Genomic DNA, 24,185 nt, shown 5'->3' with positions numbered 1-24,185 from the left:
CTCCAAGAAGATTTGAGGTTGAATTGGGCGGCTTTAGGCTTAGGGTGAGCAGTAGAATAGTGGAGTCAGGAGCACAGGCTTGGAGTTGGACAAACCAGGGTTTTGAGAATAAGACTTGACATTTACTAGCTATGTGACCTTCGAAAAGTCATGTAATTTGTCCAAGCTCTATAACCTCATCAATATGATGAAAATAAACAGACTTGTTTCAGGGACTTAAGGAGCCAGACCACAAAACTAGCTAGGACAGACACCTGAAGGACACAGTAAAGGATGGTGATTAGTATAGCTGTGATGGTAGCTATGCCTCCAGATTCTTCTCAGCTATTGGGGTGCTTTTGGGAGAAAAGTTGGGAACTCACTCTCTTGGTGTATCTCATCTCTACAATGGAGCAGGCCTGCCAGAGTCACTCTCCTTTTCTTTCTCCTGAGGCTGGCCACCTTTCTTCCGATTGGCACATTGCACCTGTAGAAACAGTATGGGGAAGTTATAGCTGAATGTGGCTGACCCAGGGTTCACTTCTGTATATTCAGATGACTGTGTATAGCTCCATTCTTTCCTGCTTGGAGGCTGTAGGAAGCCAGCGTATGCCTAGGCTCTTGGACAACATCTTGCTGTAGCCCTCACAAACTGATTATATAGTCCATATATGTCATGTTTGCTTCCAATTATGACCAATGTGAGGGCTTGACAATATTTGGTGTTTCCTTGCATTGGCTAGGATTGTTTATGGCTACTTCCCAACAAATGTTGATTAGTAGATTGGAAGAAATAAAACTGAAATATATGCAGTGTTGTCATCACCTTCTATTCTTTCACATCTAGCTCTTGCTCTAGGAGGGGAAGGAGGAAGGAGGACATATGTATCCCTAAATCCCAAAGCTAAAAAACAGTCCTTTCACCACCACAGTGACAAATGCTACAGTGACTCCCTGTTCTGCATTCTACCACCCTCAAGTATGGAGGCAGCATGAAGTACTGGAAAGGGCAAGGTCTTTGGAGTCAGGCAGACCACGTGGCCCAGCCTCATCATTTACTACTGAGGGGACTAGAATTTAACAGGTAGGTAACCCCATTCAACCTCTTTGAACTTCAGTTCCCAATCAGTCTATCTCCCAGGGTTGGTGAGGGAACGAGACAAAGATTAAGAAGCTCTTGGCTGAGATGAGGTTTATTCAATAAATGTTAGTGTCCTTTCCAAGTAAAAATTGTTTTGGTGCCATAGGAAGGCAGACATCTGAATCAGGGTCACACATGCGTTCTGGGATCTTGGAGAATATAGTCCTATTAAAATGGTGAACTTCAGTTTCATCTTTTGTATTCTCTTCAATCGTGGAGCATGTGGGAATTTAAATATGGTCTGCAGACTCTATGAGGCAAAAGAGGAGGGAGCAAAAGGAAGTCAGTAAGGTGAGTCAGGGTGACAGCCCAGATTACAGCAGTAAACATCTCTCTATGCAGGTATGTATGTATGTATGATGTAATGTACATATGCAGGTATGTATGTATGATGTAATGTACATATGCAGGTATGTATGTATGATGTAATGTACATATGCAGGTATGTATGTATGATGTAATGTACATATGTAGCTCCTATGTCTTTTACTCCTTTTCTTTCTCCTTTCTTTTCCATCAAGTCACCTTTTCATTTTTGTTCCACCAATTTTATTTTATTTTATTTTGACTAAGTTATTTTATTTGACTAAGTTATTTTGACTAAGTTATTTATTTTATTTTGACTAAGAATTTTGAACGGTTCAAAATTCAAAAGGTGTAAAAGGGGATTCAGTGGAAAGTCTTCTCTCATCTTGCCCTTCAGCTGCCAAAGGTAACCAATGTTAACAGTTTCTTGCATATCCTCCTGGATATTCTGTTTACCCTCTTTTTATACAAATGAGCACATACTCAACCATGATATGAATTTTGCTTTTTCACTTACAATTTTGGACATTATTCCACATCCATATATGGAAAGCTTCCTTGCTCTTCTTAAATTTATTTTTAATTGCATTATATTTTATTTTGGGTATATACCATGACTTATTTAACCAGTACTCTAATGAGGGACATTCAGGCTAGTTCCATGTTTTCTTGCTATTACAAATCAGGCTGGAATAATCTTGTACATATCATTTTGCACATAAGTAAATCTGATAGATGGTGCCAAATTGCCCTTCCTAGAAGTTGTACCAATGCACACATGCTGCAAAGTACCAAAGACTTCTGACTTTTCTAAAATGTACATACGAAGGAACTAAAGCACATAAACAAGAAGTGTGTTCGCCTGTTGTATCCTGTACTGTCACGCAGGCTGGAGTGCAGTGGCGCAATCATAGCTCACTGCAGCCTTAAACTCCTGGACTCAAGCAATCTGGCCACCTTGGCCTCCCGAAATGCTGAGATTACAGGTGTGAGCCACTGTGCTGGCCTTGAAAGATAATGTAATTATATGTTAATATAAATAACTTTAATAAAAAATAACTATTTTCAAAAAAAATTAGTGAGAAGAGTGGCATTGCTTTATATTTTTGCAAACCTGGCTTGATAGATAATAGCTGTATTCTCCTATCTGCTTTTGCATTCAAGCTGCTGCAATTTCAAGTCCAATAGCCTCTGGAAAGCTCCACTGTATACTTATGAGAGAATGATTGTGAAACAGACTAATAACGTTCTTAGTATTGTTATTAAAATAGTTTTGACATTGAAAACACTTTGAAAGGGTCCTGAGGACTGTCAGAGGTATCCAAACCACACTTTGAAAACAATTGGTTTAGACCAACTTTATTTTATTATTCTTATCCCCTATATATTTAATTTTTGCGAATTTTATCTGTCACAGGCTAAGAAAAGCCCATGAAAATGTCCTACCTTTTGTTGATTTTTGTTCTTTTGAGGCATTTTGCTTTACGTAATTGTGCTTGTGTATAATGTGGTACACACATATCCAAGACAGTTATATCGTTTATATTTTTATTTATTTTTTGGTGGCTTAAAGCAGTAATAACCGGTTTCTTTTTCTCACAAATCTGCAATTTGAGCAGAGTTCAGGAGGTGGGAGGAAGGCTTGTCTCTGCTCCACACAGCATCAGCTGGGGTGGCTCACCTGAGAGTTGGAGGATCCATTCCCAGCGTGCACACTCACAGGGCTGGCAGGCTCGTGCTGGCTATCAGCTGGTAGTGCAGATGGGGCCAAGTGTTGGGGCCTCCGTTCCTCTTCACATGGGCCTCTCCATGTGGGCTTTTCCATGTAACCCAGGCTTCCTCACAGCAATGTGGCTGATTTCCCAGGGGGAGTATCAAAAGAAAGAAAACGTTAGTCCATTCTGAATTCTGCTATTGCTTTGAATTCAATTCCAATATTATTGAGCTAGCACCTGCTATAATCATAGAAAAAATCAAAGATAGTTGTATTATTAGTTTCTCTCTTTCTGGTGTGTTCTTGACACATACAGCTTAATCTTAAATCATGGCCAAGTATACTTCGAACAGCTGTAAGAATGGCCGGGTTCTTATATCCTCAGATACAGGCCTTCTGGTTAGTAATGCACTTCTCTGACGTGGTCTTTCCATCTACTTCTGCTGCACCACAGAGCTCCCAACCCTGGCATGGTACTTTTGTGCTGCACCATTCACCTGAACACATTTCCTCCTGCCCAAGTCTACTTCTGCTCAACTATGGTTTTATACTTTCCTGATCCCACCCTGGCAACTAATCATGAATCTAGGTTACTTCCTTTGCTTCATCAGGCTTACTGGTATTAATCTCACATGGTTTCTAGAACCATGAAAGTTTAGTAGAAGAGACCCAGGCTCCTTTCTCTAGTAGTGACATTTCCTGGGCCCGGTGGAACCTTTTCCTGTGTACTGGGCATCTCTGCTACATTTCCTGCCCTCCCTTGAAAACAGCTATGTCTTCTCCTTACCCTCTTGCTATAAAACCCACCCCCCAATTTCCAGGAGATGAGAAGTGCCAAGGTTCATGGGCTGTGAATTGTTTTCCCAGGTCCAGCTCCAAACTTAATGTTCAAATAGGCTAAAACGTGGATCCATCTTTGTGGATCAGAGTCCCTAATAGGTTATCTTGCAGAATTCTAGGTGAATATGGTAGCTGTATTAGATTTGATATAAGGCACCAAAGGGGGCATAAAACAGCATGCTTAGGGTAGTGTCCAGGATTCGTATATCCAGCCTTCACCCATATAGCCAAATTCTAATGCCCATTATTGACCATGGATCCATACACACCAGATCAGACACCAGGGTGCTATCAAGGACATCTGGCTCTCTTCCTACTAGAATGCCCTCAAGAGACTAATTATGCTTACTGGGTGCAATAGATAAGAGGCTAAAAGAAGCATGCTGAGTACATAGTGCACAGGAAACACACAAGATTCAGGCCCATTCCCTAGGTCAGAGCCAAGTATAATACCCATATAAGACCAGAGCTAGGGACAGAACTGGAAAGGTGGCAACACTTGCGCATGAAAGGACTGGTGATCCTTGGCAGCCCTACCTGGGAAGATCAGCTAGGAAGTGAAAGCTTTCCAACAGCAGCACAATTCTGTGCTAGCAGGAGGGGGCCAAATGGAGTTTGTATTCTGATAGGCATGTTCCTATGGTTCCTGGTGAGGCTGCTCAGGAGTAAGGACTCTCTTATAAGCCTCATTTTGAAGAGGAGAGTGAATACTCAATTCTACATTCTTAACCACAGTTGAATACTTATGTTTTCATCCTTCTTAATGGTCTACAAGCCCTTCTATGGCACTCATTTGCAAGAGGGACTGGGCAAGTGAGGAAAACAGGCTCAGGTGCATTAGGTGATTTGCCCAGCTGAAAAGTGATAAAACCATACTAGATATTCAGATCCTAATCCAATGCTTTACTCACTCTTCCAAGACGGATTATGTAGGTAGGAAAAGCTAGAGTCCAGAGGAAACAAAAGCCCAAGCTGAGGCATTGGAGGCTAACAGGCCTTAGAAGGTAAATAAGAGAAGGTAAGGACAGGCGGGAAATGCAGAGGAAGGACTCTACTGGCAAACATGGGAGCTAGTGGTAAGGCTGACTGGAGTATCCAATTTGTGTTGAGATGTAGAAATCAGGTGGGAGAAGTGGGAATAGGGCCAGATGAGCAATTTGATGTGATGTGGTGTGTAATAAGGCATCACTGTGGTTTCATGAGAACCAAAGTAAGAGTGAAAGCAGGGTTTTAGGAACACTGAGTTGGCACTGAGACAGAAATCAGAGTAGAAGAAAGAGTCTAGAAGCAGGTAACCAGTGTACTGTTGTGGCAATTCAGGTGTAAGGTGTTAAGTCTTGGACTAAGATGGTAGCAGTGGAAATGGTGAGGAAAGAATGAATCCATAAGACAGTAAGAAGACAATAAGACAAGAAAGACTTCAGGATTTAGAAACGGATTTGCTACAGGAACAAAAAGTACAGAGTTCAAAGCTGCTTTATAAGTTCTCAGGGTCTAGAAGAATGAAGGTCTCACTGACACAGAAGATTAATGCCTTTATTTTGGAGAGATAAACAGATTACACTGTTCATCTGACCCTCTTGATAGTTCAAGTGGGTCAGATAAACAGTTTAAACCTTGAGATTATATCCCAGCTGGATGGCTAGAGGTCAATCTCCTATAGAAAATAAATTTTGAAGCACAGGGTTGAAAGGGAAACAACTTATATGTTTGCTATAATCATAACAACCAACATATAGCTTTCTTTCATATTATTTTATTAGTACTTATAAAAACAATTTATGAAAATATTTTACTTTTCAAGATACGGAAACTACACTCTGAAAATATACATACCCATAGTTGTTACAATACATATCCTTGTATACACCTTGGACATTGTGTTTAAGAATCATACCTGCAAGGGCTAGAAGAAACATTTTCTCTAACCTCAGTCACATAGTGTGACATTCAAGTACTTAAACCACATTGTTGAAATAAAACATGCTCTAGTGTATGGGCCTAAAGGGATTTAACTTTCTAGGTGCCATTGGTTCTTTCGTTGTGCAAGGTAAAGAACTGGAAGAGGGTTCCCTGAGAGTTAATTCACCTTAGGTGGCTCAAGTAGTGGTTTACGGTCCATACTTTATCATGGAACTAAGGGAGGGAGGAAGACCATGGAAATTCAACTTGGGCAGGTCTCCTCTCTATCATCCCTATCTATGGAGCATGGCCCCTATGTGATGATTTCTGAGACCTCTGAGTTCTCAAATGCTCCTGATTCTATAATTATCTAAGGTATTTGCAGAGTGATGTTTTTGCAAGTCTAAATTCCAACACTGTAAATTAGGTGAAATAGAGATGACTTACCTACATAGACTTCATTTAGGATTTGTCAGGTGTCAAGGCAATTGATAAAATCAGCAAGCCAAAAATTCCCCCATTTAACTATTGGAAAAGATCCTTTCTCACCAAGGCACGAATCCTAGAAGGCAAGTTCCTCTTTGCTTTGGGAAAATGATGATGAGAGGGTACAAAAGAGCCTATAACCTTTCAACTCTGAGGGCTTAAGATAATGACAGATGCTTCATCTGACACAGTAAGAGCTGGAGGCTACTGCAACCTCACCAATAAAGGGTTCGTTACAACAAAGAATCATTTGTGTACTCCCTAAGTCCTGACTAACCTCCCAAGCTTTTCTAGATATTAAATTCTCTCTAACTGCAAAGTACTGGTCTGATGAAGTTCCAGATGTAAAATGTGCTGTTTGAATTCGTGGCATTAGTGTCATGGTGCTGCATCAAGGTATGGCACTGACATTTAACATCATGCTGATAAACTAGAATTTATAGTGATTTTTATTTCAATGCAGGAAACTACGAAAGTCAATCAAACATAGATTCACAAGTCTTTAATGTATAACATAAAACATTATTACATATAATTTCATAACTATAAAAATAAGTTTAATACATTATCATATTTTTAAAAATTACTTTAAAAACATATATTCCAAAGTCTTCTATTTCATTTAGAGAATAAGGGAGGTATCTATTAGGGTGAACCATATGAAACTATGGTTTTTTAAGTTAAAATAGTAAAATCTTGGCAATTACATATGGTTCAACCTAATAAGATCCTGAGAAAATTTTATTTGGCATCACACTATAAATTCAAGGGGAATTTATAGAAAATCACATTTCTAGTGAAGAGAAAACACTTCAGGATGGAAATGTGCACACTGGTCATGCCAAGATTTCTCTTTGTGATTTAAAGATCTGAAATCCTGGAATGTTAAGAAAAATTTAGAGCAGTTTCAAAAAAAACTGAGGACAATTAAAATTATAGAATGCTAGCTGCAGTTGCTAATGCGACTGAAACAGAAAACTACTTGCCAAATTTGGCAAGTTAAGTGTTTTAGAGGTGACATAATAAAAATTCCAGCATTAAAATGAAAAGGCACAAATATGAGTTACAAGTATGATAATCATTTATAAAATACTTGAAAATAAGGCTAATTCATCTGTATTATTAACACCATTAAGCAGGCACCTATTCTAAGCTTCAACTTCGTCCTCCTAAATAGAATAAGGTTGCAAATGAATTATCAACATAATACTAATTATAGCAGCATTATCAATTGTCTGGAAGGCATAGTATGTAAAGATCATGGTGGTAGAACCAAGTTTCTTAGGCTCTACACTGCTAAAAGAATATCTAAAATGGCCTCCCCACCCATATCCCATCAGTACCAAAAATACATTTTAAAAATTACATATAATATTACTAGCCATAAAATTTTTTGGTTTTTCTTCAAACAGTGAGCTCTCCTCTCAGCAACTCGACCCCAACAACAACAAAAAAACAAAACCAAAGCTACCAAAATATTGTTACGCCAAACAGACTAGCTATTCTTAACTAATTAAAGACATACTATATTCCAAAATGGTACTTTAGGAAATTTATTAAATATAACCAACGAAGCAAATGCAGATTTTCCAGATGTGTGCATATGCTATCTGTGAATTAGGTGATGGTGTACTTGAAAAAAATATGTATTTCTGCAATGATGCTTCATTTGGAACTTTGGTACCATTTACGAACGGCCGCTCCAACATTACTGGCTACTACGCAGACAGCACCACCCACTGTCCACCATGTTGGCACGTTATTAAAGAAAATAATCTGAAAGATAAAAGCAAAGACCACATCCATTGTCCTCATTATTGCTACTGGCCCTGCTTTTTCTATTTGAAGTGCTTTTGTGATAAATATCTGAGCCCCCAAACCAAAGAGTGCAATGAATATGAGAAATAGCCTGTCCAACCCACAGTAAGGCAGACTCCACTCTCCTAATATAAAGAGGATGATGACAGTTTCAACGAGGCCAAGTACTACATAATACCAAATGGTCAGAAAGTAGTCCACAGATTTTCCCATTTTTCTTAGGATAACTAGAGTCGATGCAGCAAACACGGCGTGTCCAATTGCTGCGAATGTTCCCTTAAGGTGGACTGAATAGCTTTCTTCGATCCCCAAAGAACCAAACAAAAATGGTGGTCTCACGATAAGGATCACTCCAGCGATTGTGAACATGGTGAAAAGAGCATCCCAAGGGCTATATTTTTCCTTGAGACATATCCAAGCAAATATGGACGTAAACACTGGACTGCTAAATGTGATAACTGTGGCATCAGCGAGGGCCATTGTCTGGAAAGCATAGTATATAAGCATCATGGAGGTAGAACCAAGGACTCCTCTGAGAATGAGGAAAATTCGATGACTTTTTGGGCCTATAAACCCAGTTCTGTAAATTCAAATGAAGAAATGCATATTAAGTGAAATTAACATTTGTTTTTAAATTACAATTTGTAATTAAACATTATTTTAAAAGTACTAAATATCAAAAAATAAAGGAATAGTAAATTAATTATAATATCCACAAATGAATATTATATACCTTTTAAAATAGTATTTTCTAAGTATAGTTAATGACAGTAAAGCATTCACAGTAAAAGCAATACCAGTGCAAGTGAATTACATAGTAAAATTGTAATTCAATTAATATAGATATGTATCCCATGTATATGTATACATATATGCTTGCAAAAAGGACAAAAAGGAAAATAAACTAAATGTTAATCATGTTTATCTCTTAATAGATAAACTCATAGGTAATTTTCCTTCTTTATATTTGTTTTCTCCAAATTTTCTATAAAGAAAACATACCACTTTTACAATAAATACAAGGACAAGATTCAGCTGCCCTGTTTAAGGAAACTTAGACCCAGCTAATGCTGATTCTCAATCTCATGAATTTTTCTATAAAACTTGAAACACTGCTAAAATTTATTTTAGTCATTGAATATGAGACAAGTTTTCATCGTTCTCATGAGGAGTCAAAACGCACTGAAAAAGAACATGTAGTGTTTGGAAAACCATGCTTACTGCTCTTCAAATTCTTTTCAATAAATATTTACTGAGTACCCACTCTGTGTAGGTTCCTGTCTAGGTGCAACTTGCTGACTTGTTGCAGGGCTACACTTCATGAGATCATCATCTAGGCTACCCCGGGTATCTTGGAGTTAAAATAAAAGCACGGTCACATTTGGCCCATACTTTGAGAAGCAAAGAGTCTTCCATGATAATAAAACATAAAATGGGTCAAAACAGATTAGGACCAAGGATTTTAACAACATTTTTCCACTGTTCTTCCCCTGACAATATCTTTATTTCAAAATGGGGAAGATAATTATGTTGGCATCAGTGTTGTGCTGCTACCCTTAGAAATTTCTAAAGCCCTACCATCATTTCTTAAAATAGTGTGACTTGTCTACATTGACAGAAATTTGCAGATATTAGCAGATTTTCACTTTTCTCACCAAATCCTTAGGATATGGAGTGAAACTCTTCTAAGCGAGTCTGCACCATGTTAGAGATACAAGCAGACTTTGGTGACAAGTGACTAAAGCTTTTCATTTGGGGTGTAGGCTTTTTTGCCCAAAGAGACAAAGAGCCAGGCAGCCACCAAGGACCCAACTGGTCTCTCTCTCAGGGTTCTAAATACACTGAGGTATATGGAGGTTACAATGGTTGAAGGAAGCATAATTTTAACCCAGGCAGGGTGGGGAGTACAACAGGGAAGGAAAAGAAGAATTGGGTTGGGAGAGAACAGAGAGGGCGGAATAGAGACAATTTTCATATGCTGTTACGTTCTACACAAGGCACTCTGCCCTGTAATAAATCTTATTGGACCCTTGTTATCACCTTGTAGGGCAGAGATCACACAGTATCATTCCCTCCAGTTTACAAAAGAGGAAACTGAATATGAAGGTAACCTTGCTCAGGGTTACCCCGTCACCTTTTGAGGAATACCTAAATATTATTATTATAATATTTTATTTGCCCTGGTAAGAAAGCAGCTTGTTCTAAAAAAAAAACTTCTGACACTAGGATACACTATTACTTCTTTTCATTCATCTTTTTCTTCCAAACAGTAGTTATGCCAAAGGAAAGAAGGGAGGGTGATACAAGACAGGAGGAATTATACAAAGAAAGCTCTGTTTTCAAAAGGGGAGGTGGTGAACAACAAAATTTATTTCTCCCCACTTTATTGGGTATGTGGTTTATGCTTATGGTAGAATCTTCTATGGGTGGATGCTTATGACTTTTCATTAAGCAGAACCAAGGGGCATAGGAACTGGTAAGTGTATGAGACGGATAAAGCAGATACTGTAGAGTAATTATAGGCAGGTGAAAAGATACACACACATTTATTAATATCTTCTACTTTGCAGTTAAAAAATACTTACTTTCTGTATATTAAGCAAGGGAGAACAATTAGCATTTGAAGCACACATCGAAATGCACTAATCTCTACAGCATGGACGTCTTGCACTTTTTTAACCAATAAAGAGCTCACTGAGAAACAGAAGGCAGACAATAATGTGTAAAACAAGCCAAGTCCAGGACAGGGTGCTTTCTTCTTGGCTTCTGAAAAAGATTAAATTCTGGTTAGTCCTTGCTTCCAAGTGTATGTTTTATCATTCTTCGCTTAGATACTGGGAAAAATGGAGCTGTGTCAAAGGTTAATAGGCTATATTACCTCCTAAGCATATCATTTCTCTGGGCCTGTACCATTTTCATCATCAATTATGAAGAACCATAGATGAGGACAACAATTTAAACCTGCATTTTTAAAATGTCATTTCACCCTATCAAATGGATTTCCTATGGCTCACTGAAGAATCATTCCTCACTTACAAGTCAAGAAGTAGAATGCTTGCCAAGATGGTGAGAGAAATCTTTAAGAAAAACTTGTCAAGATGGTAAGTAAAAAATCCTTCCAAATGATATCTTACGCCATCTCACTGGTGAAACTGGCCTTATGAAGAAAGTGTTCTTTTCTGGAAAATGGGTTCTAATTGGGTTATACAGTTATCTGTTGATTATTTGACTTCCCCCAAGTCTGTGAGCTCTTCCAGGGCTGGGATCTTGCTGTCTTGTTCATGCCTGGCACATGGAAGACACTGGATAAATATTCAGTGAATGAAAGGTGAGAGAACTTTAGGGAAAAACTCAAGAGTCTAACACTATTGGCAATAGCATAGTCTGGGAAGGTTCTCCATTTTGTTATTTTGAACTGTTAATCAAATCTATATATAACTTTTCATGATTCACAACTGATCTTCCCATTCAGAGCACAAACTCCTCAAGGGGAGGGTGCAGGTTATCTAGCCCTTTGGATCCCAAGTGCTTTATACAGAACTGCCATCTAATCCCTACTCTTGGCTTGATCTGAACCAGGAAACCAGTGCTTTCTCCAGGGCATCAAATATTCAGTCATTAATGACAATCTGTGTGAGCTTTAAACTTTTGTTTAGCCACTTTCTATGTCTTAGTTTCCTACACAGGAGTGGAACCTGCTTTCAGTCTTACTCCTCTGTCATTCAGAGGAGAGCAAAAGCAGCAGGGTGGGCAAAGAATCCCCACAAAGGCCACACACTGCGGGATATATCCTTTTTTGAAATTAACACAAAAACAGGGTTGAGGATAAGAAGGAAACATAGGCCAGGCATGGTGGCTCACGCCTGTAATCCCAGCACTTTGGGAGGCCGAGGCGGGCAGATCCCAAGGTCAGGAAATCAAGACCATCCTGGCTAACACAGTGAAACCCTGTCTCTACTAAAAATACAAAAAATTAGCCGGGCGTGGTGGCAGGCGCCCAGCTACTCAGGAGGCTGAGGCAGAATGGCGTGAACCCGGGAGGCGGAGCTTGCAGTGAGCTGAGTTTGCACCACTGCACTCCAGTCCAGGCAAGAGAGCAAGACTCCGTCTCAAAAAAAAAAAAAAAAAAAAAAAAAAAGGAAACACAAGTGGCCCTCATTGATTAAGAGCACAATGGAACTGAAGCGTGAGTGGATATGAGCAATTTGTAGGAAAACTCATGTTATCATTCCAATCTAGGACTTTACAATGTGATAGCTATAAAACAGTATTGTGTAATGTATTTAAAAATGCCCTTCTCTGATAAATGTAAACACCAGGTAATACATTTACACATCTTCAGGTCAGTGAGATGACTTTGCAAACTGGGACCAAAGTATGCTGATGTACAGGCTTTCTGGGGCATTCTACAGCCAGGCCTCGTGGTCAAAGGCACCATTCTCTATCTCTTCCTGTTCTAGGTGCACAACTGAAGATACTGTTTTGGAACTAGCAGTCGTCCTTCCTTTAAGATGCCAGAATCCTCATTCTGTTCTGTATCCATGTGCTCATATACTGCAGAAATAAACTGTACACACTCAGCCCATGAGAAGGAAGCTTTAGAAGACTTCCAAATGAAGTACCACAAAATACATGCCTTGGTTGTGGTCAGCCTTAGGGTTTGACCTCTGAAATTTCAGAATTCAGTTCCAAGTAAAACAGTGTTTTTTTAAAAGAAACTCAACCCCTACATAGAAACTCCACCCTCAAACAGAGCAGAACGAGAAGATCAAGGACAGAAAACATCTCCCTGCTCTATGTTTCAAGTATCTTCTCCAACATAAACTTGCTATTTTTTCCCCAGGAGTATTTTCACGTAACATTAAATATTTTAACTCTTTAAAAATTAATTGCACCCCCTTGGCCCTGGTGACCTTTTCCCTTAAAACACATACACATATATTTTCTTGCCTATAAACACTTAAGGCTCATGCTTTCCAACTGGGAAGGGACAGACATTAGAAGGCTTCGCTGCATTTGATGATTTGTTAATGAGGGTGAGGACTGGCTCCACTCAGACAAACCTCAGTCTCTTACTGAATCATTTCAATCCTGTCAATGGAGATGAGCACGACTAGCATAATTGAAAGAGGCATTTGTTTATGTTCCTTGTTCATATCTCACTGCAAGCATATATAATAATTTGGTAACTCAAATTATTCAAATTAGGTAAGTGGCCATGGTATAATTTCCTCACTTAGAAGAAAACCGCAAAGTTGCTCAGCTTTTCTATCCTCTGCTTTAAGCTGGTGATTCGCAATCCTGGTTGGGAATTAGAATCACCTGAATAACACTTAACATTTTAATTCCCAGGTGCAGTGGCTCATAACTGTAATCTCAGCACGTTGGGAGGACAAGGTGGGAGGATCTCTTGAGCCCGAAAGTTTGAGACCAGCCTGGGCAACACAGGGAAACCCCCTTATCAATGCAAAACATATTTTTAAATTAGTCGGGTGTGGTGGTGTGTGCCTGTGGTTCCAGCTACTTGGGAGGCTTAGATGAAAGGATCGAGTAAGCCAGGGAGGTCGAGGCTGCAGTGAGCTGTGATCATGCCACTGCACTACAGCCTAGGTGACAGAGTAAGACCCTATCTCCAAAAAAAAATTAATGCTCAAACCCCATCTCAGACCCACTGAAACAGAATATCTGTAACTCTAAAAGACTCCACTGGTTTGAGAACCACTGCTACACTCAATCACTAACTCCTTCCAGAGGACAGGAGGCACAGGCCTAAGAAACTACTTCTCCTTGCTTCAGTCTAAGACCCACACTGTCCCTGAAGAAAGTAAGATGTCTTGGGACAGCTGTATGCTGTCTGTTAAGGTCATCCAAGAATATAAGACATATGGGTAACAGTTCCAACCAGAATTTGAAAAAAGCTTTGTTGAGATAAGCAGTTAGAACAAGAGGTGTCACAAAGTTTAATGACAACAGTAAAGTGTTTTTATGTCAATTTTCTTTCCAAAATACTATCTTGTCACCTTACAATAAGTCTTACTGGTAGAAACTTTCTTTGAAGTTAAACACCCACAAGATTCTTAGATAGACTCACATAAGTATCTCATCTTGCCATGAGCTGCCTGGGGGTAGACAATTCCTCTTCCATTCACAAAAACGGGAAACTCCTAAGAGTTGGCATGGACTGATTCAGCATGCCACCAGAAGGACATTCAGCCAGAGGGTGACAGGTGAGAAACTGACCTTTTCAAAGGTTGCTTATCTGTTCAATTCAGCCTGGCGTAACCCCTGTTCTAGAGGCACCAGCCCATTTATAAATGATCACAAGTCTGATCATTTCGGTTTGCCTTTAGGACAGAAATGGAGCAAGAATAGTCTTCCTAGAGTCTGTCTAACTTGTGGAAAGCGCACAAAGGGAGGAGGGGAAAGTGCAGTGAGACGAGAGGAACAGAAATCCAGGGTCACACTTAGGGGAGGTGACTCAGAGGACAAGGTGGTGCAGGCCGTGTAACTGTCCTAAAAGGAGATTTGCCAATTCCCTTCTTCTTGCAGGAAGCTGCTCCTGGTAGATGGTCGACTTCTAAGAGGAATGTGCTTGAAGAAGCACTTGTGGCCAGTGGAAAGGGCCCTAGGCCGGTACATGGCAAGCTGGGATCCTAACCCTGGTGCTCCCTGGACATGCCCCCCTTCTCACCCCCACATTCCACATCTTGGAGGAGACAAAACAGAAACCCCAAAGCCCTCACCTTCCTGGGCCTCACTTTTCTCATGTGTCGAAGGACGGAGATTGAACATAAAGTGTTCTTCACGAGGGTTCCCTGGCTTTGGGGACGGGGCTGTGAGCTTCTTAACAAGATACGCCTTGTTCTGCATCGTTCGCTAAAAAGTTCTTGTATCCCTAAAGGTTAAAAACGAGTGGTCCCACTTACCTCTGCCTTTCCAAGATTCTAAAACTCTAGGACGAACATGTTTTCTAGACTCGATGCTTTTCAGCTTCCTTTTCGGAGAGAACCCTCAACCACCGGGATCACTTTTCAGGGTCAGCTTCCTCGGAACCTCGCCCCACTGCAGGATGGCCTCTCTCGCTGACCCCCCACCTAAGACCTCGGGGAGGGCACGCCAAACTGCAATCTGACTCCACAGCCCTGCCCCGGCACTAATACAGGAACAACAGCCTGGGAATCCCAAAAGGACTGCAAGCAATCGGAAAGTTTCTTCCGTCTTGGCGCCGGCTGGGACGCCGGGAATTCCGCTTTGCAGCCCCCCCAGCTCACAGCTCGAGGGGTTTCCCGAGCCCCGGGCAGGGTGGGGACGGAGGCGCGGTGGGCACTGTGCCCGGGTTGCTGGAACCCCAATCCGCCGGCGCCCGCTCGGGACCCTGGAGCGAGACTACAGCCCGGTCCACACCGCGCACTCACCCGGCTCGGTGCGGGAGCAACACCGCGAGGAAAGGCAGAGCCAGCACCTGCCGCTGTCTGGCGCCCCCCCTGCCTCGGCGGCCGCCGGCTCCTCACTGGCGCCCGGGGGAGCATCGTCCGTCAGCGGCAGCCCGGGCTCCTCGAGCTCCACGGCCCCGGCGCTATCCTGAGGCCGCATCTCAGGGCTCGCGACCTACTCTCGGCCAGGGCAGTCTGGCGCCAGAAGCAGCGCCCGGGCTGCCGGCTCTTCCGGCGGGCGTGGCGCCCGTGCGCATGCGCGCCCGGCCCTCCCGCACCCTCCCCCAAGTGGACCGCGCGCGTCCTCCGCTGGCCTCTTAACCTGGGGAGACCCGCCGCCTCCCTGGTGGTTCTGTGGTGCCCATAGCTGGCCCTAAGGCGTCCAACCCTCTGCTGCGGGCAGGCTGGACGGCCCAGCTGCTTGGAGCCATCCTTAGCAAGTCACACTGAACCTGTCATGGCACAGACAAGGAGGGGCGCTAGGTTCCCAACTTGTCTGTCATGTGGCCACCTTTTCAGGAGGCTCAAAGAGTGGGCGTTTATTTATTGATGTAGCCACGCTTTCAGCACCTCTGGGATACCCCGAAGATTTTACAAAGCACTATGCTTTTCTTTAAATGGTCTAGGGTTTTGTTTTGTTTCCCGTGTTGTCTCTTTGCCGCTTACCAAGGAGGGTAGAATTTTGCTGGTTTGGGAAATATTTTTAAGAAAGAATTAGTGTGTAATTATAGGAAGATATATCTGTAAGTCTGACCAGAACCCATTTATATGTTCTTTGCATTCTTTGCAAGAGTAGGCGTGCATTATTGATCGTTGGTTTTCTTTTCTTAAATGGAAATATCCTAATTGGCCAGATGTAAGATTCAAGTAATCTGATGTAATTAGATCCGGTAGAAGATATATGTCATTTGGCCCGGGATTCACTAACAGCCTCTTTTTGTTTAGCTAATAATTCTTCCATCTCTTTGCTTGCTTTATATGTAGAAGAACAGTCTCTAGGCAAGGGTGAACGTATCTAAACTTCTAAGTCCAATGCCAAGCAGATCACCAAAGGAGAGTGAAGTTTGCCTTTCCTCAGGCATTTGCACATAGTGATCCACAGCTGAAACAGTTTTAGACTTAAAGTCAGGAATCCTAGGTTCTGGCCCTGAGTGTGTGACCTCAGTCACCACTGTACCCCTCAAAGCCTTGATTACCTCCTTTATTTAATAGAGATCAAGTATTTCCCTTCCTGCTTCGCAGAGTAGTTATGTAAATAAAATGCAATGATGTGGGCAAAAGCATAATATCACCTGGAAAGCACTATGCTAGAAAATCAAAGTGTGTTTTAAACTAGGGTCAGCATATAATTTATCCTCCAAACTGGACCTTTTTTTTTTTGAGAGTAAAAGGAGGAGCTCTTTTAAAAGTTATACAAGGGAATAGGCATAAACTGGGACTGTCCTAGGCAAACTGAGACAAATGGTCACCTGAATTCTAACTTGATTAACACATACTTTTGCCTTGTCTTAAAGAGAATTTAAGGCTGGGCACGGTGGCTCAGCTTGTCATGCTAGCACTTTGAGAGGCTGAGGTGGGAGGACCGCTTGAGCTCAGAAGTTTGAGACCAGCCTGGACAACATAGACCCTGTCTCTATCAAACAAAAAACAAAAAACATAATAATACTTTTAAAAGAATTTAAGGCTACTTACAAAAATATCTGTAACAGGTTTTGTTGTTGTTGTTTTAGATAGGGAAATTTCAGGGAAGGAGGGTGAGGGTAGTAGACCATGATTATAAAGCAAGAACCAGGAAGCTTCCTCAAATATCTGGAAAGTCAAGTGCAGTTTCACAATTGCATTCTAAGATTTAGTTGTGGAAAGGGTTTGAAGAATCCCCTCCTCTTAAATGGTGAAAATTGTGGCTAGGAAGTGTAGTAAAGAAGAAAGAAGTGTGATGATTTGAGAAGGAAGTACCCTGACTGCTCCACTTTCAACACTTTCAACACCATCCTGGAAAAGGGAGAAGAAGAAGAGAAGAAAATGGGTACTACACCAGTGTTGACCAGGTGACTAAAGGTGGTGAGATGATTTCATACGTGCAGTTTATTCCCTTTAACATCCTTCCCCTCCACTGCTGACCTTCATATATAAATGGTATCAGTTATATTCATTCTCCCATTTAGCTGAGAGCCATGTTGACATAAAAGGCAACCAATGAGAAAAGTGCGGACCAGGCCGGCCTGTAATCCCAGCACTTTGGGAGGCTGAGGAGGGCGGATCACTTGAGGTCAGGAGTCCAAGACCAGCGTGGCCAATATGGCGAGACCCTATCTCTACTAAAAATACAAAAATTAGCCAGGTGTAATGGCGGGTGCCTGTAATCCTAGCTACTCGGGAGGCTGAGGCAGGAGAATCGCTTGAACCCGGGAGGTGGAGGTTGCAGTGAGCCAAGATCACACCATTGCACTACATCCTGGGCAACATGAGCGAGACTCTGTCTCAAAAAAAAAAAAAAATGCGGACCAGACTAGAAGTCAGAAGACTTGGCTGTCCTGAAGCTTCACCCAGCAGAGGTGTGGAGCCGTTAAGGTCTCCCTTGAATATTGTTATTTCAGGTCTTTGGTGATGATAATGATGTTGAGCTGATGCGAGATAGATCTCCATAGTGTGCAGGATGGGCCAGAAATCCCCACTGTGGAGGAGACTAGTTCAGAGCCTATTGAAGTGGCCCAGATGAGATTCTGACCCCAGGTAGAGAAGGCAAAGAGGAAAGATGGATTCTGAGGTGGCTAGGAGATGGAATGTGCAGAACTTGTTGACTAGATGTGAAAGAGCATTGCTTCTGTATGCAAAATCGTGCAGTGTTCCAGCACACACTCTTCTGCTTCCAAAGTGATTCAATCTTCCAGTGAGAACAGGAGCTCTCACTGGGATGCCAGGTAGCCACAGCAAGGATGGCACTGCCATAGTTCTGGTGTCAAGAAGGAAGAAGGAAGGTGAAAGTGGAGAAGAGGTGGGTTTTTTTTACCTGTCCCTGCTAACCACTGAAAGTCCAAGATCCTCACCATCCCCATGGCAGCAGGTGGAGACTTCCAGGTACTTCCAGGAGGAGTCAGACTCCTGGTTTCCACTGCTCTTTGCATGTCAGGGATGTTCCTAAGTGAGACGTTTGTAAGTCAGGAACTGTCTTTCATAACAAGCTGGTACCTTGGTACTGATTTGAAGGACTGCTTTTTTTCCCAAAAAAAATCATGGATTCTTAACCTTTTAAACTAATGTACCTTATGACTTGGGAAATGGCAGTTTGTTCCAAACAGCTCTAATGTTTTGTTTTGGGAAAAATCAGTACTGTAGAACATAAGATCATGTTTCTAAATAATCTTGGTTGTAAATGAAAGATGTGACCAGCAAAAGAGAGGTCATTTAGGATAAATGTGGGATAGAACACTGGAGAGGCAAAATAAACTGTTCAAATAAGTAGGAACTGACTCTGAAAATATAACAGAAAAAAATGCCAGGAATAGCTCCTCAAAAAATTAGACATAGTTACTACATGATCCAGCATCTCTACTTCTGGATATATATTCCCAGATGTAGTGAAAGCAGGAAATTGAACAGATATTTGTACATTCGTTTTCATATTAGTATTATTCACAACTGCCAAAGCTGGAAACAACTGAAATGTCCATCAGTGGATGAACAGATAAGCAAAATGTGGTATAAAGCATACAGCGGAATAGTATTCAGTCTTAAGAAATGAAATTCTGACATGCTACAACATGGATGAACCTTGAAGACATTATGCTAAGTAAATAAACCGAACATAAAAGGACAAATATTGTATGATTCCATTTATTAGCGGAGCCTAGCAGAGTCAGATTCTTGAGACAGAAAGTAGCATGATGGTTCCCAGGGTCTGGGATGTGGAGGGAATGGGAGTTAGTGTTTGATAGATGTGACATTTCAGTTTGGGATGGTGAAGGAGTTTAGTGGATGGATGATGAAAGAGTTCGGTGGACGGATGGTGGTGATGGTTGTTCAGCCATGTGAATGCACTTAATGCCACTGAGTTGTATATTTAAAATGGTTAAAATGGTAAATTTTATGCATACTTTATTAAAATTTTTAAGGAGTTAAAAATGCCAGGGAAAACAGTTCTGAGAGTTTGAACTTTAATCTGTGCAGACAGTTTAAAGCCCTTATCAGATTTTTGAAGTTTCTTTGAAGTCCTGTGTTCTATTTTAAAAAAGGTATGACAATTTTCCATTCTGGTCCCTAATATATCTTTATCTTCATACCATTTTTCATGTAATGCATTCAGCTAGTGTTGTTTGAGTGCACACACTGGACAGCTTACAGTTCTTAGCAGTGGTGGAGTGGGGAACAAAAGAGACAAGGTTTAGGACCTGATGGGGATTGGGTGGGGGATGATGGAGAAATGGAGAAATGATGCTAGCATTACCTAGCATCCTGCAAAATCCATGCGCCAGAGGTGTGGCACTCATTTAGCTCCCGGCTTTCTGTTCTCTCCTGTTGGACAGATTGAGCTGGGAGTCAGGATGCTCCCTTTCAAAGGAGCTCTGACGATGTGGCCAGGACATTCTCCAGTTCTTCGTTGCTTTCCTACTCTCTGATCTGTTCCCATGCTGCAAAAGGCAGTTTCTGTATAAATGATCTCTGACACCCCAGGGAACTTGTATTTTTCTTTGAGAACTTTCTGTTTACAGATTCTCTGAGAGTGAGGATGCCTGAGCTTTAGACTTGGCCCTGGATGTTGCTACAGAATTCACATTAACCCCAGATTTGTCGTGACTTGGGATTTGGATTCCACTCAACTCTCATTTTGATAATTACCATTTATGAAAGAATCAAAATGTGCCAGGCACTATTGAGCTCATCAGCTCATTTAATACTCAGGAGAGCTTTATCTGGCAGTTTTGCTTAATAGTTAAAAGCAGAACTCTGGAGTCAGAATGCCCAGGGTCCATTCCTGGATGTACCACTTACCAGCCTTGTGACTTCTGACACATGACAGCCCATTGCTCTGAGCCTCTATTTTCACACCTATAAAATAGAATAATAATAGTATCTAGCTGTTGCGGGGATAAAATGAGATAATACTTGTAGAGTACCTGACACTAAGTACTCTTTTTTAAAAAGTATGCATTTTATCATCCTCATTTTATAAATGAGAAAATTGAGACTCAGAGATGTTAAACCAGTTGCCCAAAGTCAAACTGATAGTGAAGGGCATAGGTAGGATTGAAACCTAGGATCATCAGACGCCTAGGTGGGTGGTCCTGATGACTCTGCTCTATTGTTTGCCCAGAGAGCTGAATTGCCAGGGTTGCTGGTTTCTGAGAGGACCTCATTAGAGCATAGTTTCTTTCACTTGATGTTCTGGTTTGAACCCTGAGACCATTGCGATGGCAATACTCAATGACAACTTTCCACACTATAGTGGTGCTGTGTGATGTGCACTAGGCTTATGGTGTCTCTCTAGCATCTTAACTTTCCTAGAGTAAAATGCTATGAAATAAAGAAGAAAAACAATTTTTTATCATGTTAACAGAAGCCAACCTCTGTCTGAATCTGCTATGAGAGCAGTCATATTCCAGTGTCTACAGCCCTGATCTCTTCCTAACTCACTTCTGCTGTCCAAACTATGGGTCCCAGCTGGGTCCCACAGGGGATGGAGGCTGTTCATAGGCAATTTGCAACGTGAACACGTTCGTATAACTCGGACCTAATGTTAGTCCCTTCCTGAATCGTCTGCATGCCTCAGGCACTCTGTTATTCTCCCTCTGCTCCTTCTTGCTCTCTGCTCCATTTCTCTGTACACATTACTGGATGTTCCTCCAATTCCTGATTCTGTGGAACAAAAAGGGCAAACGTTAATTTCTACCAAGATGAGACCTCAAGGAGGAAGAAGGCTTAAGCCAAGTGTCAGTGAGCAGAGAATTCCAATACCAAACTACAAAGCATGATTTACTCTACAGACAAACATATGTACACACACACACACACACACACACACACACACACACACACACACACAGTGCTTGGCTACCACAACCCAATAAGAGAAGCCAGTTCTAGTCCCCTAAAGGAGCAGCAGCAATTTCACCTTCAGTGGTAGTAAGGATAGAAAGCACTCAAGAAGTTCCATTTACATACAAAACCATATATATTTGCTTTGTATATTTGTATATTAGCTGGGACTACAGGCACGTTCCAACACATCTGGCTAATTTTGCAATTTCTTGTAGAGACAAGGTCTCACTATATTGCCCAAGCCGGTCTCAAACTCCTGGCCTCAAGTAATCCTTCCACCTCCGCCTCCTTAAGGTGCTGGGCGTGAACCACTGTGACTGGCCCCAAGCCCAAGTTCTTAACCATTACTGCCCTAAAACAACAAATGCTTTTAGGCAATTCTGGTTTGACAAGGTCAATATTTCCTTCAGCCTCCATAGTGTGTGTGTATTCATATTTGTCATACATTTAGATAAAATGTATGACAAATATAACAATAGCTTGCTTGAAGGATAGAGAGGAGGAAATAGGTTATAAGTTTCTTTAAGTATATGCATTGTTAGTATTTTGTTTAGGACAGTTACCTCTTAAGGAGATTTAAAAAATGAGGAGAAAAATCTTTTATGTATACTCAAATGTTTACCTCTTCTGAAACTCTTCATTCCTTTGTCTAGAACTATATGTGATACATGTGGTATCATTTTCCTTCAGCCTGAGGAACTTTTAAAACATTTCTTGTAGAGTAGATCTTATAGAGTAAAAAAGGTATTTATATTTTGTGTTTTGAGGAATATATGTGTTGGCTATACAGTTACAGGTTGACAGTTTTTTTCTTTCGAGACCTTAAAAATCTTGTTCTATTTTCTTCTGGCTGACTTGTCTCTGATGATAAATCAGTGTTAATATTATCTCTGTCCCACTGTTTTCTCTGGCGACTTCTTTTTAAAGGTGATCAACCTTATGTCATGTATATTTTATATTTTTAACTTTTTTATTTTTAATTTTTATGGGTACATAGTAGGTGTATATATTGATGGAGTACATGAGATATTTTGATACAGGCACATAATGTGTAATACTCCCATCAGGGTAAATCCATCACCTTAAGAATTCATCATTTCTTTGTGTTACTAACATTTCAGTCATACCCCCTCAGTAATTCCAAAATGTGTAACAAATTATTGCTTACTGTAGTCACCCTTTTGTGCTATCAAATATGAGATCATATTCATTGTATCTAAGTATATTTTTGTACCTACTCACCATCCCCTTTTCCTACCCCTGCCCCCACTACCGTTCCCAGCCTCTGGTAACCATCCTCCTGCTGCCTGTCTCCATGAGTTCAATTGTTTTAAATTTAGCTCCCACAAATGAGTGAGAACATATGAAGTTTGTCTTTCTGTGCCTGGCTTATTTCACTTAACATAATGTCCTCCAGTTCCATCCATGTCATTGCAAATGACAGAATCTTATCCTTTTTTATGACTGAAAAGTATTCCACTGTGTATATGTACCACATTTTCTTTATCCATTCATTTGTTGATGGGCACTTAGGTTGATTCCAAATCCTGGCTATTGTGAATAGTGCTGCAATAAACATGGGAGTATAGATATCTCTTTGATATATTAATTTTCTTCCTTTTGGGTATAAACTTAGCAGTGAAGTTGTTGGATCATATGGTAGTTCTATTTTAGTTTGTTGAGGAACCTCATACTGTTTTTATAGCGGCTGTACTAATTTACATTCCCACCAATGTTGTATAAGGATTTCTGTTTCTCCACGTCTTCACCCCCATTTGTTATTGCCTGTCTTTTTGATAAAAAAATATTTTAACTTGGGTGAGATGATATTTCATAGTAGGTTTAATTTGCACTTCTGTGATGATCAGTGGTTTTGAGCACATTTTCATATACCTGTTTGCCATTTGATGTCTTCTTTCAAGAAATGTCTATTCAGATCTTAAGCTCATTTTAAAATCAGACTATTAAATTTGTTTTGTTTCCTATTAAGTTGTTTGAGCTCCTTATATATTTGGCTTATTAATCCCTTGCCAGATGGGTAGTTTACAAATATTTCCACCCAGTCTGTGGGTCATCTCTTCACTATGATGATTGTTTCCTTTGTTGTGCAGAAGCTTTTTAACTTGATGTGATCCTCTTTGTCCTTTGTTGCTTTGGCAGCCTGTGCTTTTGGGGTACTGCTCAAGAAATTTCTGCTCAGACCAATGTCCTGGAGAGTTTCCCCAAAGTTTTATTTTAGTAGTTTCAAAGTTTTAGTATTAAATTTAAGTCTTTAATCCATTTTGATTTTATTTTTCTATATGGTGAGAGATAGGGGTCTAGTTTCATTCTTCTGTATATTTATTGCATCATTTATTGAAGAGACTGTCTTTTCCCTATTGTGTGTTTTTGGCAACTTTGTCAAAAATGAGTTCACTGTAGATGTATGGACTTATTTCTGGGTTCTCTATTCTGTTCCATTGATCTACGTGTCCGTTTTTATGCAAGTACCATGCCGTTTTGGTTACTATAGCTCTGTAGTTTAATTTGA

The 24,185-nt window shown here is 40.8% G+C and overlaps 1 protein-coding gene across 3 annotated transcripts; it reads right to left on the bottom strand.

The window, feature by feature from the left end:
* Positions 1 to 6,799: 6,799 nt before the first annotated feature.
* Positions 6,800 to 15,865, bottom strand: SLC35G1 (solute carrier family 35 member G1). Of its 3 annotated transcripts, none has more exons than XM_007963602.3 (3): positions 15,602 to 15,865; positions 10,772 to 10,949; positions 6,800 to 8,766 (listed from the first exon to the last, which is right to left on the bottom strand). In XM_007963602.3, exons 1-3 carry the CDS (start codon positions 15,777 to 15,779, stop codon positions 8,034 to 8,036), a joined length of 1,089 nt encoding a protein of 362 aa, XP_007961793.1. In that variant the 5' UTR covers positions 15,780 to 15,865; the 3' UTR covers positions 6,800 to 8,033. The 3 variants fall into 3 exon arrangements, with proteins under 3 accessions (XP_007961793.1, XP_007961792.1, XP_037865205.1); XM_007963601.3 differs by having other exon boundaries at positions 10,772 to 10,952; positions 15,602 to 15,864; XM_038009277.2 differs by lacking the exon at positions 15,602 to 15,865 and adding an exon at positions 14,930 to 15,076 and having other exon boundaries at positions 10,772 to 10,952.
* Positions 15,866 to 24,185: the final 8,320 nt, after the last annotated feature.

Source organism: Chlorocebus sabaeus, chromosome 9 (assembly GCF_047675955.1).
Source record: "Chlorocebus sabaeus isolate Y175 chromosome 9, mChlSab1.0.hap1, whole genome shotgun sequence".
NCBI classification, from domain to species: Eukaryota; Metazoa; Chordata; class Mammalia; order Primates; family Cercopithecidae; genus Chlorocebus; species Chlorocebus sabaeus.
This window is presented reverse-complemented; position numbering and strand designations above follow the sequence as displayed.